The sequence below is a fragment of the Quercus suber genome, unplaced genomic scaffold (assembly GCF_002906115.3).
Source record: "Quercus suber isolate HL8 unplaced genomic scaffold, Cork oak 2.0 scaffold_765, whole genome shotgun sequence".
Taxonomy (NCBI): domain Eukaryota; kingdom Viridiplantae; phylum Streptophyta; class Magnoliopsida; order Fagales; family Fagaceae; genus Quercus; species Quercus suber.
In genome coordinates, this window is record NW_027070201.1 from 285,658 (window position 1) to 300,383 (window position 14,726).

Consider the following 14,726-nt stretch of genomic DNA (forward strand, 5'->3'; position numbering starts at 1 on the left):
TCAAGAAGGATCCCAGTAGCTTCAACTTTTATTTAATACAAAATACACTAAAACTTCCATAAATCCACATTACGAAACAAGCAATTAAACTGCATAACTGTATGTTGTCCAGAAAGAAAATAGTGGCTCCATCAAGCTATACATACATTTTCGTAGAAAACAGAGGAAACAGAACAACGAAATGAAAATGCAATTTTTTTTTTCATGAGAATCAATGAAACTGCAGTTATGTAGTAATATCAAGAGTTAACTCTCCTGCAGTTCTTTCTAATCTCTCCCCTTGAACCTGTCAATGGAGAAATATTTCCCATCTTAACCATGGACTTGGGGAATTGCTCAAAGAAAAGTTGGTTGTTCTCTGCGTATTGCTTTACCAATTCCCTTGATCCTTCATTCTTGGTTAAAAGAACTTGATCAGAGTTCAGAAGGCCTTTTGAAGCCAATATGTTCTTGTAGTAGTAGTTATCAAACTTTGTTGGGCTGACATAGTCCAAGAAAAACAGGTTCTGATCACCACCGGATCTTGGGCATCGGGTTTTCAAAAGCCCTTGTCGCTTGAACTTAGTGAGGATGGTCTGGAATGTGTTGTTTGGAGCAGGAATATTGTTGTTAGAACCACTCAAGCTTGCACTTCTGGAGTCTCTTCTGCCTAATAGTACCTCCCAGCTGGGCCCACCTCTCTGTGTGCATCCAAAACATGATCAGATCGAATTGAGTATTGGCCATGTAAGAGTAATTTGGTTGTGCCCGATTAATACAATGCACTAAAAATGTTAGTAATACTTACCAGAACAGTGGAATCTCTTGCAGCTATGGCCAAAAGGTCAGCACAAGATACTGTATGAGGGCACTCTTTCTCCAGTGCAGATTTAATCTCATCAAGGACTTCAAAACCTCGAGCTGAATTCCTGTTAGGATTTGACCTCTTCTCACTGACTATGGTTCCACTGCTGTCTAACAGTAATGAAGCATCACAACCCTGCAATATAGACAACTTGTGTCAACCACACAAAGCCATCGTGATACATAATAGAGTTCTGCTTATGAAATTTACAAGCACGGGTATTAATATATAGTCCTTGTAATTAGCATGTTGCAATATGATTGAATTGAATTTATAAAGTTAATGAGAGCTAGTCATTGAAGTGACTAGTTATAGCAAGCTAGTAGCAAGACCTGGTCAAAACAATCGTGGAAATGGAGCCTGAGAATTGAAGCTGCCATACGGGCTTCTTTGGCCACAGCCTTGGCCAGTACGGACCTTACAATCTCTTGAGCTTTTGGGCAAGAGTGGTCATAAAACTGTGGGTAAAGGTAACCACCTTTGGTCCTGCTAGAGAAGCAAAGAGGAGCAAAAGCACAAAGAGAAAGAACCAAGAGAAAACTAGTGAGCTGAGACATTATTGTCTCTCTTTTTTGTCTCACACAAGGTTCTAGACCAAGACTTCTATAAAACACTTGCAGAGAAGTTTCAAAACGTGATATGATGAGACGTGGATGGCTTTTGAGTATTTATAAGGAAAACTTTGTAGACAATATTAGACGAAGTCTTAAGAAGAGAGAAAAAAAATAAGGAAGGGAACAAAAGTGCTGGAGTTGGGTACTAACTACGTTAAAAAATAAACGCTGGACGCCAGAGTAGGTAGCTTTTCATACCTTGGCTTACTAGAAGCTCTTAGGTTAGGTGATTACAGTGAAGCAAACGTTTGAATTTGAATAACAATAAATCTAGGAATAAACCCAATTTCACACCATACTGAAGTTTTAATTGGTGGAAAGTTGACTCTATGTGAACGACACTTTTTCCCACTATTTTATACATAAATCTATTACTAACAGTCCACTATTTTAATATATTGTGAAATTATGTGCATCCCTTGTATTGTTATTAAGAGACTAAAGTTATAAAATGATTTGAAACTATTAAGTTCAGTTGATAACTAAATTGATAAAGAGGTTTTTAGATTTGTGAATTGAGAAATGATAAAGAAAGACATTGTAAAAGTGTTGTCAAATAATTCAATACTAATGATCAATGACGTTGATTTATTATCGTTATTATTATTGGCATCAACTTCAAATATCTTTTTGATAATTAAAAAAAAAAAAAGGGTATTTTCATGTTTTCACTTTTTTGGGGGGAAAAATTGAATAGAATTTAAAAGATAAAAGTTTCAAAAACTTATAGATTTCCAAAATCAACCATAGAGTGATTTCTACAAACCCCATGAATTTGGTCTAATAGTTCCTAAGTTCATGAGATTCATGACATCTTAAATCCAAACTCTTAGCTAGCATCTTAAGGCAAAGTACTTTAAGGGAAGCAACTTTATGGAAGCAAAATTGGGACGAAGACCTTCCTATATGTGGAGAAGTCTGCTGGCTGCGAGGGAAGTTCTTGAGAGAGGATCCCGGTGGTTAATTGGTGATGGGAAGAAGGTTAAGATTTGGGAGGATAGATGGCTTCCAACCCCATTCACCTTCAAAGTTGTCAGCCCGAGGAGTCAGGTACAAGCGTTGGATAGGGTAGAGCAGCTAATAGATAAAGAGAAAGGTGCCTGGAATGTTGAGTTGGTGAAAAACAATTTTGTTGCTCATGAAGCTGAAGTTATTTTTAGCATCCCTATTAGTATCACTCTCCCTGAGGATTCTCAGATTTGGGCAGGAACAAGGAATGGTTCGTTTACTGTCAGGAGTGCCTATGAGGTGGCATTAAATCTCATTAAGGGAGGAAAGAAGCAAGAGGTTACGGAGGAAATCTCAGACAGATCAAAGATGAAGGAGTTCTGGAAGTTTATTTGGAAGTTGGAATGCCCGAATAAGGTGAAACAGTTCTGTTGGAAAGCCTGCAAAAACATTTTACCAACCAACTTTACGCTTGCATCACGAAAAATCACCGGGGATGACAGCTGTGGGCTGTGTGGACTGTGTGAAACATCGGGTCATGCTCTTTGGGGGTGTAAGTTTGCTTCAAAGGTTTGGAAAAGTGGGGGTCTGCCAACAAAGGTTAAGGACTAGCTTCGGTACTCAAAGGATTTCATCGATGTGGTATGGAGTTTGAAGGAAGATAAGTGTATACATGACTGGGACAAGTATGCAATCACGGCATGGAAAATCTAGAATAATAGGAATTCTTTCAAGCATGAAGGCCTCTGTAAACAGCCGAAACAAATTGCAGAGGAAGCTCGACACTATACTGAGGAATGTAGACAAATTGCTCCTACCCCAAATGGAAGCCAGGAACGAACCAAGACCATTTGGAAACCGCCAAGGGTTGGATGGTATAAAGTTAACGTGGATGGAGCTATTTTTTTGGATGCAGGATGCTGTGGTGTTGGAGTTGTAATCAGGAATGAGAAGGGCAACTCATGGGTGCATTGAGCAAAAGATTTAAACTCCCGTTGGGGCCTTTAGAGGTTGAGGCAAAGGCTATGGAAGAAGGCATTCAACTGGCTAAAGATCTAAGCCTTAAGGAGATTATTATTGAAGGAGATGCGCTGCAGGTGGTGTTGGCCATCTCTGATATCGCTTCGGCCCCAGTTTCAATCAGGAAGGTGACTGAAGGAATGCGCCTCTGGCTGCTGCACTTTAATTCCTGGACAGTTTCCCATGTCGGCAGAAATGGCAATATGGTTGCACACCAATTAGCCAAGTATGCTAAGTTAATAGATGACTGTACTGTTTGGGTGGAAGATACTCCCCCTTGTGTTTCACAACAGGTTCTTATGGATGTAATCTCTATGGACAATTGTCCAATTGAATGAAAGGTATCTGATGTTTGTTATCAAAAAAAAAAAAAAATATCTTAAGTTGAAGCTGAGAACTGAGAAGAACTGACTGACACTGACACGGTGGCTATATCCATATCATAAACCCTACGATGGTGAAGGAGATTTTGTTGACTTTTTTACTTTTGTGCCCCTAAAGTTTTATAGGCTATTTGTGCCTGGAACATTGTAAAGGCCCAGTTAGATCGATTTGCATGAGAATCAGCTTAGACCATTAGCCATTGGCCCACAATTTTGCCTCTCTCTATATGCATTTTGTTACATTTATTTTGGAAAAAGACGGGGTAAAAAGTTCAAAAAAAATAATTAACATGTCTATATATTTTAAAAATCTAACTATTAAATTTCACGTTCTTTACGTTCTTAACACCTACGTCAAATTTCGTATCAATCAAATTTTATTTACTATTTTATTCATAAACTTATTTTTTATATATAATTTTATATCATAAAAACTTGAAATTTAAACATTTAATTGATGGAATATTTAATGATCTTTGATCTTTTGAAAATTTTAAAAATTTTGCAAGCATGGAGAACATAAGAAGTATTGTAATCCAATAGTTGATTTTGTAAAAATTCATATTCAATATAAAAAAAAAAATTATTGAGTAGAGTGGTAATTTTAAGTTACAACTAAGTTTGTTGCCAAATTTTATTTATTTACTAGTGTGTAGCCCTATGCATATGCACAGATACAATTAAAAATAATTACAATTATACAGTTCAAAGTATACATGGTATTAGCTTACACTTTTTTTAAACCATACATTTCTAAAATATGTAATGGTTTCTCATTATATATACTAGTGTGTAATCCCGTGCATATGCACGAATACAATTAAAAATAATTACAATTATACAGTTCAAATATATATATATATATATATATGATTAAAAATTTAATTGGTTTTAAACTCTTCAGTTTTTACACCTAATAATTTACTTGAAACGAAAATTAAAAATTTAGATGGACAAGTGGTGGAAAATTGGACTCTAATTGAAATTTAATTTAAACCTAATTAGATTTAGACTCTTCAATTTTTATTCTCAATAATTCCCTTAAATTAAAAATTTAGATGGACAAGTGGTGGAAAATTGGACTCTAATTGAAATTTAATTTAAACCTAATTAGATTTAGACTCTTCAATTTTTATTCTCAATAATTCCCTTGTCACAAAATTAAAAATTAAATAAGATATGTGGCGTGAAATTGAAAATCCAATTAAAATCTAATTGGATTTTGCTTTAACTTTGACTATTAATATATATATATATATATATATATATATATATCAAATAGGTAAAGTTGAGCAAAATGTTGGTTGTGACCCTTCAACTGATACACAAAGGGCCAATTCGACGAGGATTTTGTCCATTTAACCTGAAGACATAAGAGCCCCCTCCATTATACACAGTCATGTCAGTTTTGCCATCCATTGATGTTTGGGCAAACATTGCATTATAGCATCAAGGATTATAATGGAAATGCACAAATGAAGATCCATGATAACTCAACAAATCTTTGAAAATTGGAGGTGCACGTTTTAACAAAGGCAAATTAATTACTCATTCCGAACAGCATAGAGAAAACTTTGATTACAACGGTTGCTTTGACTTAACCATCCTCTTCTCATACCATAAAATAACCCCACAACTCTCACATGTTTGTGTTAATCTATATATATATATATATATATAACCGAAACCTCTGAAACTCTCACAATTTTTCACATCATCACTATTTTCTTTTTCTGATAATTTTAGGTTTTATATCTTATATAGAATCCACCAGAAGAAAAATAGACAAAAGTTTGAATTTATATTAATATCATTAATATTGAAAAACGTATACAAACTTGGAAGCCTATTTAAGGGCCCCATAAAACTTGATGGACAAGAAAATATATTCTAAAATAAGCCCTAATTAATACCTAACCATAATAGGATCCAAATTTGACCTAAAAAACATTAAAAGAACCTAAAAACAAGGAAATAAATCTCCTAGACCTAAAATAACGTTTTTTTGCATAAAAATACCAAAATTAAATAATTACAAAAATTAGGTTAAAAAAAAAAAAACTCACATAACACGTTAGAATTTTATAAAAAAAAAAAAAAAATTTAGGATTAAGAAAAAAAAAACAAAAACGTTTTTGGACGGATTGACGACAAACGTGTGATGGTCCATAATAACTAGTTGATGCCATTGTAATAGCCAAGGGTATAAATTATATTGTTGGTAATCAAATTTTCCTTAATTTCTAATAGCATGACAAGTGGTGCAATATGAAGCTTATTGTAAATACACCATTTTGCAATTAGACCCTCACTCAAGGGTGAAATTTTGAAAACACTCCAGAGGTAAGAATGTCATTTAGATTGTTCAATGGACATGAATTCAATTCCGAAATACATTTGAGTTCGTGATGATTAAAACGACAAGCTAAATGAGAAATTAAATCATCCGACCAAAAGATCAAGCCACATCAAATATCAACGATTGATATGCTTCCTTATATATTAAGGATAAAACCATATGATTATGATTAGTTAATTTTGATTGATCCATAATTGGATTAATTAAAATTAATTATGTCAAAATCTTATTAATTTAATTTTTAAATCAAGAATGTATTAAATTATATATATAAAAAAAAAAATCCTACAAGATAAATCTTATAATTTTTTATTTTAGTTTTGCCTCCTTGTGAAAAAGTGGAAAATTTTGAAATTAAGAATTAAAAATCATTAGGATGATATTCAGATCATTAAGTGGCTAAAAATAGCTTTTAAACTCGTAATTATACTTAAATAAATTAAAAAAATTGAGCAGAGGTTGCACAAAATTCAAAATTAGAGCGAAAACCACCAAGGGGCAAGGACACAAGTATCAATCAACACTTGGTCACAAAAGCATAAGTGTTGATCAACACTTCAGTCCAGTATCTCACTAAATTCGAACTTTGGCTCCTCTTATTAGTTCTAACATAAATTTAAATGTGCATGAGGATAAAAAGAAAAAAAAAAAAGTTCAAAAACTCCTACAGGAATGGAGATGAGGGATATTTTAACCCTCTAATCCACTCCATCGTATAAGTAGTACCCCCCTTCATCAAATCTAGGAACTTTTTCTTCAGATTTTGAAGACTTTTGATAAAAACAAAGTGAAACAAAAATTTCTATAGAAAACCTAGGAGAGACATTTGGTTACTTTATGAAACATCACTCTTCTTTGGCCACAAAATCCCAGAAACCCTAGTCTACGTCTATCCATCACCCTCACAATCAACAATCTCTACAATCACCTTCTCAAATCATATTGAAGTTGAGAATTATTTTTTGTGAAGAAATCACATTGTTTGACTTGTATTAACTGCTTGAAAGAGCTACTAGGTATGAAAGCATTTTGAGAGAAAAAAGCTAAAGGAAAAAATGCTTCATACGGGACTTGTGGGGATCAAGACTCCAAGAAAGATATCAAAACTTTGATTGCCACAATTATTTTGTTTTGTATGGGTTTGGAGTTTATAATGGAGGGCTAAAAAAGGTAATCAAAACATTGAAACTTGATAAAAACAGGAAGTGGAAATTTGAAGAATGATTTACCAACATTATAAATGGGAGAACAAGTACAATCTCTCTCCTCTCTCTCTCTCTCTCGTGCGTAAGAGTCCTATTTATACTAGTTGATCCTCTCTTTAGTAGTAGGTTATCATGGTCGAGGTCAGAAGATAATTGTGAACTCCACCATGATGAGTAGATTATTGACTGTGTAGCACTACTCAAGTCGGCCATTCAATAATTAATACAACCCCTATTAAGTAGGCACATCTAATTAATGTAGAGGTGATGATTGCCCCGTTGCAGAATTCAAGTTTTATCCTCTATGGTGAGTCAACCGTATCCCCTTGTGCCAATACTTCCTCAGTGGATTAACAATTTAACATGATAAGCCGAGGTGACACCTCATCAGTTTGGTCAGCCCAGGATAATAAGCCTAGGTGGGTTGGGGCCCTTAGGTTTTCAGGAAAAAGGGATATTTTCTTATAATGCCTTCCTCAGCACTACCCATCATTGCTTCGGGATGGACCTGCCCTCTTGACATTCCTTATTTTTCCTATGGGCCTAAGACTCGGGGGCCTATGGCATGCTAGGATAAACCATTCATCCACAGGACTTATTATCAAGATACTAATTATGAGATTGATCTAGCAGGGTCTGTAGGCCCAAAACCTTTCACTTGTGAAACACTAAGCAAAAAGAACGCGGAAGCAGAAGAATCTAACTAGCCAACAGCTCCGGCACGTTAGAACATATTCCTTTGATCTTAATAGGACATATGATATATTTGATTTGGTGTTAGAAGCAAAGCAAATTAAACTCATATGCAAACATAAAATACCCTCGAATGAGGAAATATGAGGGCGAGGTTTCTTTAATTAAATGACACAATTCAATTGCTCATGCCACTAACAAGTGCATAATCTTTAGGATTATTATCCATGATGAGATTGATAGAAATATTTTAAAATTTCCTAATGAAAATATGGAAGTGGATGAAAATCCTTTCCCATTAGAGTTTTATTAAATATAAGTTCAATTAGGGCTAACATTAGTTACCGTGATAAAGTGAAAATAGACTTATTACACCAAATGTTTTGTGCACGGAAAACATATCACAATTAATCCAAAATTTCAAAACATAGACATCTAGAACAACAAACAAGCCACCATTAAAATTAAACAAAGGAATTTTAGGTTCGTTTGATTGAAGAACCATATCGAAAACTTGACCTAAATCATTGATTCATCTATAATCATATTGAGCAACTTAATTTAAGAACTAATTATAAATGTGTGTAAAACTTCCTTCTAGAGACTTGAATCCCAACTTTTATCCTCCACACTTTACAAGCAATTATACTTGTAAAGTGGCCATCGCAATAATAAGTTTGTTATTTGTTAAGGATCAGGAGTGTAACAAATTAAAATAAGTTTATCCATTAAAAAATAAATAAATAAAAATAATAAAAGAAGTTTAGGGGGCAGAGAGATAATATATACTAGTTAAAGGACCTTCCTGTAATTTAACCAGTAATAAGGAGCCTCTTTTACTCTGAAAATCAAAATAAAAAAATTACATACGAAAAATTGATTTCAGTCTTTCAGCTTCAGAAAATATCAGAATACCACACAACATTCCTCTTCTTCTTCTTCTTCGCTATTAGGGTTTAGGGTTCTAAATCAGATAACCTCCAAGAAACGTCACCGTTCGCTCAATCTCCCAGCCATGGCGACCGAGTTGGTAATCAACTCAGACAGAGTTCAGAAATTGTTCGACGACCTGGAAGCCCAAAAGACCATTCTATCCTCATGTACCCAGCTCTACTCAACCCTATCCAACCGCTTCATTTCCCTCCAAGATTCTCTCTCCCAGAAATCCCAGTCCCTGGAATCCAAAATCCAAGCCCTGGAATCCAATTCCCGTGAAACCCTAGAGTCTCTCTCCCACCGCGAGGACTCGATTCCCGAGCGCGAGTCCGCCGCCGCAGCACGCATCGAGGAGCAGAGAGAAGCCGCCTTGGCCGATTTCGGGAAACCCGTTTCCGCGTCTGCCGAATTGTCGGAAACCCTAAAATCGCTTTCACGGAGAATGGATTCCTCGGGGCTGGTGAGGTACATTGTTTCGAAGCGGAAAGAGTCGGTCTCGTTGCGTGCGGAGATCTCGAAGGCGATAGCGGAGGCGGTGGACCCGCCGAGGCTGGTGTTGGATGCAATGGAGGAGTTCTTGAAGCGCAAATCGGCTGATAAGCGGTGGGCGTGTGGAATGCTGATCCAGGCGCTGTTTCCGGAGATGAATTCGAAGAAGAATAAGGGACCGGAGTTCGCGAGGAGTGTGGTGGAGAGGGCTGCGGAGATGGTATTGCTCTGGAAAGGGCAGATGGACGAGGAAGGCAGTGCGGTATATGGGCCGGCTGAGGCCGTGATGCTCTTGCAAATGGTGCTTGGGTTCGGGTTGCGGTCGAGGTTTGATGAGGAGTACTTGAGGAAGTTGGTGGTGGAGTTTGCGGCCAGGAGGGATATGGCGAAGCTTGCGGCTGCCTTGGGATTCGGAGAGAAAATTGGAGGTTGGTATTGGCTTCTAGCTTAATTGCTTATATTTGTTTGTGTTATATGTTGCATTGTAGTGTATGTTTGTATTACAGTTTAGACTTTTTGGTATGTTTAATTATGGTAACCTGTATTGCAAGTTATTGTTTTGTGAATGCCAATTCTTGGATAAGGCAAACATTAATTGCCATCGCGGTTGATTGTGACTATTTGACAAAAGAAATGCAACTGTTTAATACAGAATTTGGTGTTCTAAATGCGGAACATGGTGCATTTGAACATTTGTATTTTAATAGCCTATTATGTATGGTGTGTGTGATCAAAGTGAGGCCACTACAAACATGGCATCCATGGATAAAAGAGATTATGAAAATTAGAAACCATGACATATTGTGAATTTCTGAATCCTTTTTATACATTGTTAAGGTTGATGACTCTTTTCCATCCTGAAAAACATGAATCAGATTATGGTTGTAGCTACAATCTTGTCCAAGTCAAGCTTCAGTAATTCTATATAAGTTATAATTAAACTATTAATACTTGTGCGATGACCAACATGTATATAAGTATTCTTAGAATAGTTGATTCAAATAGTGTCAAATGTCTGATTCTCAATAGATTAAGGATCATCACTGAACCCATCTATTGTATATCATTTGATGTGCTTAGACCTAGTTGTTTTATGGATCCATGGTCAGAGTTTCCTTTTTAGATGCATTCAGAAATTTATATTGATGCAAAAGGGTGGTTTATATCGATGATAAAGTGTGTTGCCTCGACTAATGGTCAATAGGGCATAGAACTTATGAATTGACTGTGCATGGGGAGCTTTTGCCTATAGTTTTAGGCACAAACCAAACTCTTGTTGCCTTCCTGGTCGATAGTTTATTTTACTAGGAAAAGCTTAGAAGTTTAAGAAAGTCTCTTAATAGCCATTAAATCAAATTAATGTGATAATCTAACTATGTTTAGTATATACTTATTAACATCCTGTTGTTGTGGAAAAGATGTATGAGGAGTGGTAGGTTGAGTTACAGGAGTCATTATTGCTTGAAAATATCAAGTTGATGTAAGAATCAATTACTTGATAATAAATTTAGCAAATGTGTTGGAACCTTTACAGATAGGTGTTCTTTTAAAGATACATTTAATGTCTTCCCTTGCTTCACAGTCTAAAAAAAAGTGCTTTGGCATACATAGTTTTGAATTTTGTGATGTGTTAAGTATCTATTTTTCCTCTAGAATAATGTCAAATTGGACATGTTGAAATTAGGCTAATTTTTTTTAGTAAATAAGGACATGAGAGTATGGGTTGATTTCCAATTATATTCCACTTGTTTATGACATGTTCCACACCTTCATGCTTGGAAATTTCTCATTTTTTGTGTTTCTTTTCAGCTTAACCTATCTTGACTACAGTACAGTGACTGATAATATAATTTAGCTAATGGTCCGTTTGGCATCAACTTATTTGGCTTTTTGTTGAAAGTAAGCAAATACTTTGAAAAAGTGAGGTTTCAAGAAGTTGTACATAAACAAAATAAGCTAAAGGCTAAATGAAAAAGCTGATGGCAAGGGTTTGTTTGGGAATGGCTTATATTCCTTTTTGCAAAACATTTTTTGCTAAAAGTGCTATATATAAAAGGTAAAAGCTGAATAAAATAAGTAGAAGACTCACGTGAGAGTCACAAATAGTAGGGAAAAAAAAAGTTGGCTTATAGTTATAATCAAGATCCAATCACACACTAAGGATAAGAACAAAGTAAAATTGCTTCAGTTCCTTGTTCACTTGTGTGGATGTCCAACTTTCTTTAATTTCATTTAGCCACATCATCGTCATTAAAGAATTTTCTCATTTGTACAGATATTATTGATGAACTGGTGAAGAGTGGTAAAGAGTTGGAGGCGGTGTATTTTGCTTCTGAGGCTGGTTTGACTGAAAGATTTCCTGCTGTCTCTCTCATTAAATCGTATCTCAAGAACTCCAAAAAGAATGCTAGCACCATATTGAAGAATGGAAATAATAGCATGGCTGCAACAGTATGTGTAACATCTACAAATATAAGTTTTCTATCATCCGATTGTATGTATTCTGTGTGATTATTTGTTTTCAATCAACGTTTTCAGGAGGAGTCAAGCACTCTGGAGTTGAATTCTATTAGAGCCATCATCAAATGTGTAGAAGACCACAAGCTCGAATCAGAGTTCTCCCTTGATAGTTTGAGGAAGAGGGCTACTCATCTGGAGAAAGCCAAGGCAGAAAGGAAAAAGAGTTCAGCAGGTGCCAGCAAGCCTCAAAACAAGCGAGCTTATGGTTCTGGTGGTGGCCGGAGCAGTGGACCACCTTCTTTCCGTCCATCCAAAGCAGCCAAATTTAGTAATGCCTTCCCTCCTTTCAGCCGGAGGAACCCGGCTCCTCCTGCACAGCATAGCCCTGCTGCAAGATATTCTGGGCCATACAACTATCCTAGCCAAAGTATGTACGATGGTCCCAATACAACTCCTTATGCTTCGAGCTATGGTGTTCCCCACAGCCAAAGTCCTGCTGCACTTCCTCAACAGCATTACTCACTCCCTGTGGACAACATGGGTGCCGCTGGTTATCGGGCCACTGTTTCTTATGGAGGCCAGACTAGTTATGGTGCTTATGATTATGGCAATGCTGCTCCACCCACATACCAACCTTCATCGTATACACAGTAATTTAGAAGCAGCAGTAGCTATAAAATTAGAGGATCTTTTTTTTCCTTCTTTTTCGTGTAATCTTGAAATGAGTTCCTGCTTCTTCATTCGGGAGTGCACCCTTTTATCTTAATTTTCTGTGTTTCTCCCTTCTTGGTGGTTGAAGTGGGAATAACTCAAGGTTCCCCATGAATTCTCTCTTTATATGAGTGAAAGGTGGATTTGATTCTCAAGAGTGAGTCCCTGCAAATGTGCATCCTTTTGTTTTATCAGTGGATCAATTATAGGGCAATGGCGATGGATCGGCTTTTTTGATTCTGACCCAACCTGAACCAATTAGTAAAAATTTAGGATTTCCTGATTTTAATTTTTTTTTAAAAGGTTTTAGGTTTACATTTTTTTTTATTCTTCTAATTTCTTTTAAATTTCCGACCCAACCATCCTTTTTTTTTTTTTTTAATAACAGATGGTGTTTAAATTTTATTAAAATATCTCTATCATAATTTTTGTTACACGCAATTTTAGATTTTATAATAAAAGTGAGCATGCAAAATTCTAGTACCATAAAGACACAAACTGACAACTATTTATGTGACAAAATATGAGTGGTGGCGAAAAACAGTAAATTCCTGTGAAAGTAGCAAATAATTAATAACAGTCTTCTATGTAAGATGGTTGTAGCAAAAGTTGTGACTTAACGTTCCATTTGTTTTACTAATAAAATATTTGGCACATGTAAAATATTTTTAGGTATTTGGTGTGACATGTAAAATTTATCAAACAAATCACCAAAACCACAATCGCTAAAGCTAAAGGTTCAGTGACAAGACTGCCAGTGATTGTTGTTGGAATGGTGTCTTTAGTGACTAAACTACCAACAACGATTGTTGGAATGGTGGCTCCAACCATCGGACTGTCAAAAGATGTCTCTAATGATTGGCCTGTCAGCATCGATCATCGAAATGGTGGCTTCAACTACTTGATTGCTAGTATTGGTCATTAGAATGGCAGCTCTGAGCATTGGACCGTTGGTGATTGCCACCACACCTATGACTTAGCCACCAGATGGGAAAGGGGAGCAATAATGTGTTTCTGGAAATGTTTTACCTAAATTTTAAAGGTAAAACATTTTCCAAATTTTTATAAATGATTTTTATGGTCTATAAAAAGTATTTTACAAGTTTGACCACATTTTACATGCAAACAAACGCCAAAATATTGGAAAACGTTTTCTCAAAAATATTTTACTTTAACAAATGGAGCATTAAAATAAAATATTTTAAAAAAAATGTTTTCCTATTTTTAGGTGTCTATTTGCAGGTAAAATGTAGTTAAACTTACAAAATATTTTCTGTTGACTGTAAATCATTTATTCAAATTTGTAAAATATTTTATCTTACAAAATTTGGTAAAATTTTTTCCAAAAACACATACTAGCTTCTCCCCTACCATCTGATGGCTAGGTTATTGGTTTGGGGACACCTCTCCAGTGATTGGTACCGGTGGTCTGATGGCTGGAGACTCTACACTGGCGATTTGTGCTGGCACTCCGTTGGCTAGAGACGCCACACCGACCACCAATGTTGGTGGTCCTGTGGCCGAAGCATGATTTTGAAAAATGGAATGGTCAAAGAACAGGAAAAGGGACCAATTCCTAGTTTTGGTCAATTTTCTCAATTCTTGCTGACCTTGTTTTGAGTTCAAATCTGGCTCAACCAGTGAAACTAGAGGTTTAATTCGATTTTTCAAACAATGGACCAGAGACACCGTTCTGACGGCAATCTTCAGCAGTTTGGTTGTCGAAACCACCATTATTATGTCTTTCAATTCCAATAGTCTGGAGACTCTACACTGGCGATTTGTCTTTCAATTCCAATAGTCTGGAGACTCTACACTGGCGATTGATGTCGACACTCTGTTGGCTAGAGACGCCACATCGACCACCAATGTTGGTGGTCCTGTGGCCAAAGCATGATTTTGAAAAATAGAATGGTCAAAGAACAGGAAAAGGGACTGGTTCCTAATTTTGATCAATTTTCCCGATTCTTGCTAACCTTGTTTCGAGTTTAGATCTGGCTCAACCAGTTAAACCAAAAGGTTCAATCCGGTTTTTCAAATAGTGGATCCAAGACACCGTTCCGA

At 36.0% G+C, this 14,726-nt stretch overlaps 2 protein-coding genes across 2 annotated transcripts; one reads left to right on the forward strand and one right to left on the reverse strand.

Annotated features, from left to right (window-relative positions):
* Positions 1-1,494, reverse strand: LOC112006366 (peroxidase 72). The gene is made up of 3 exons (XM_065767018.1): positions 1,177-1,494; positions 788-979; positions 1-680 (listed from the first exon to the last, which is right to left on the reverse strand). The coding sequence occupies exons 1-3, from the start codon at positions 1,399-1,401 to the stop codon at positions 240-242; spliced, it is 858 nt and encodes a 285-aa protein (XP_065623090.1). The 5' UTR covers positions 1,402-1,494; the 3' UTR covers positions 1-239.
* Positions 1,495-8,912: 7,418 nt separating this feature from the next.
* LOC112007484 (FRIGIDA-like protein 4a) lies at positions 8,913-12,817 on the forward strand. The gene is made up of 3 exons (XM_024039835.2): positions 8,913-9,919; positions 11,767-11,942; positions 12,030-12,817. Exons 1-3 carry the CDS (start codon positions 9,082-9,084, stop codon positions 12,603-12,605), a joined length of 1,590 nt encoding a protein of 529 aa, XP_023895603.2. The 5' UTR covers positions 8,913-9,081; the 3' UTR covers positions 12,606-12,817.
* The last annotated feature ends 1,909 nt before the right edge of the window (positions 12,818-14,726 follow it).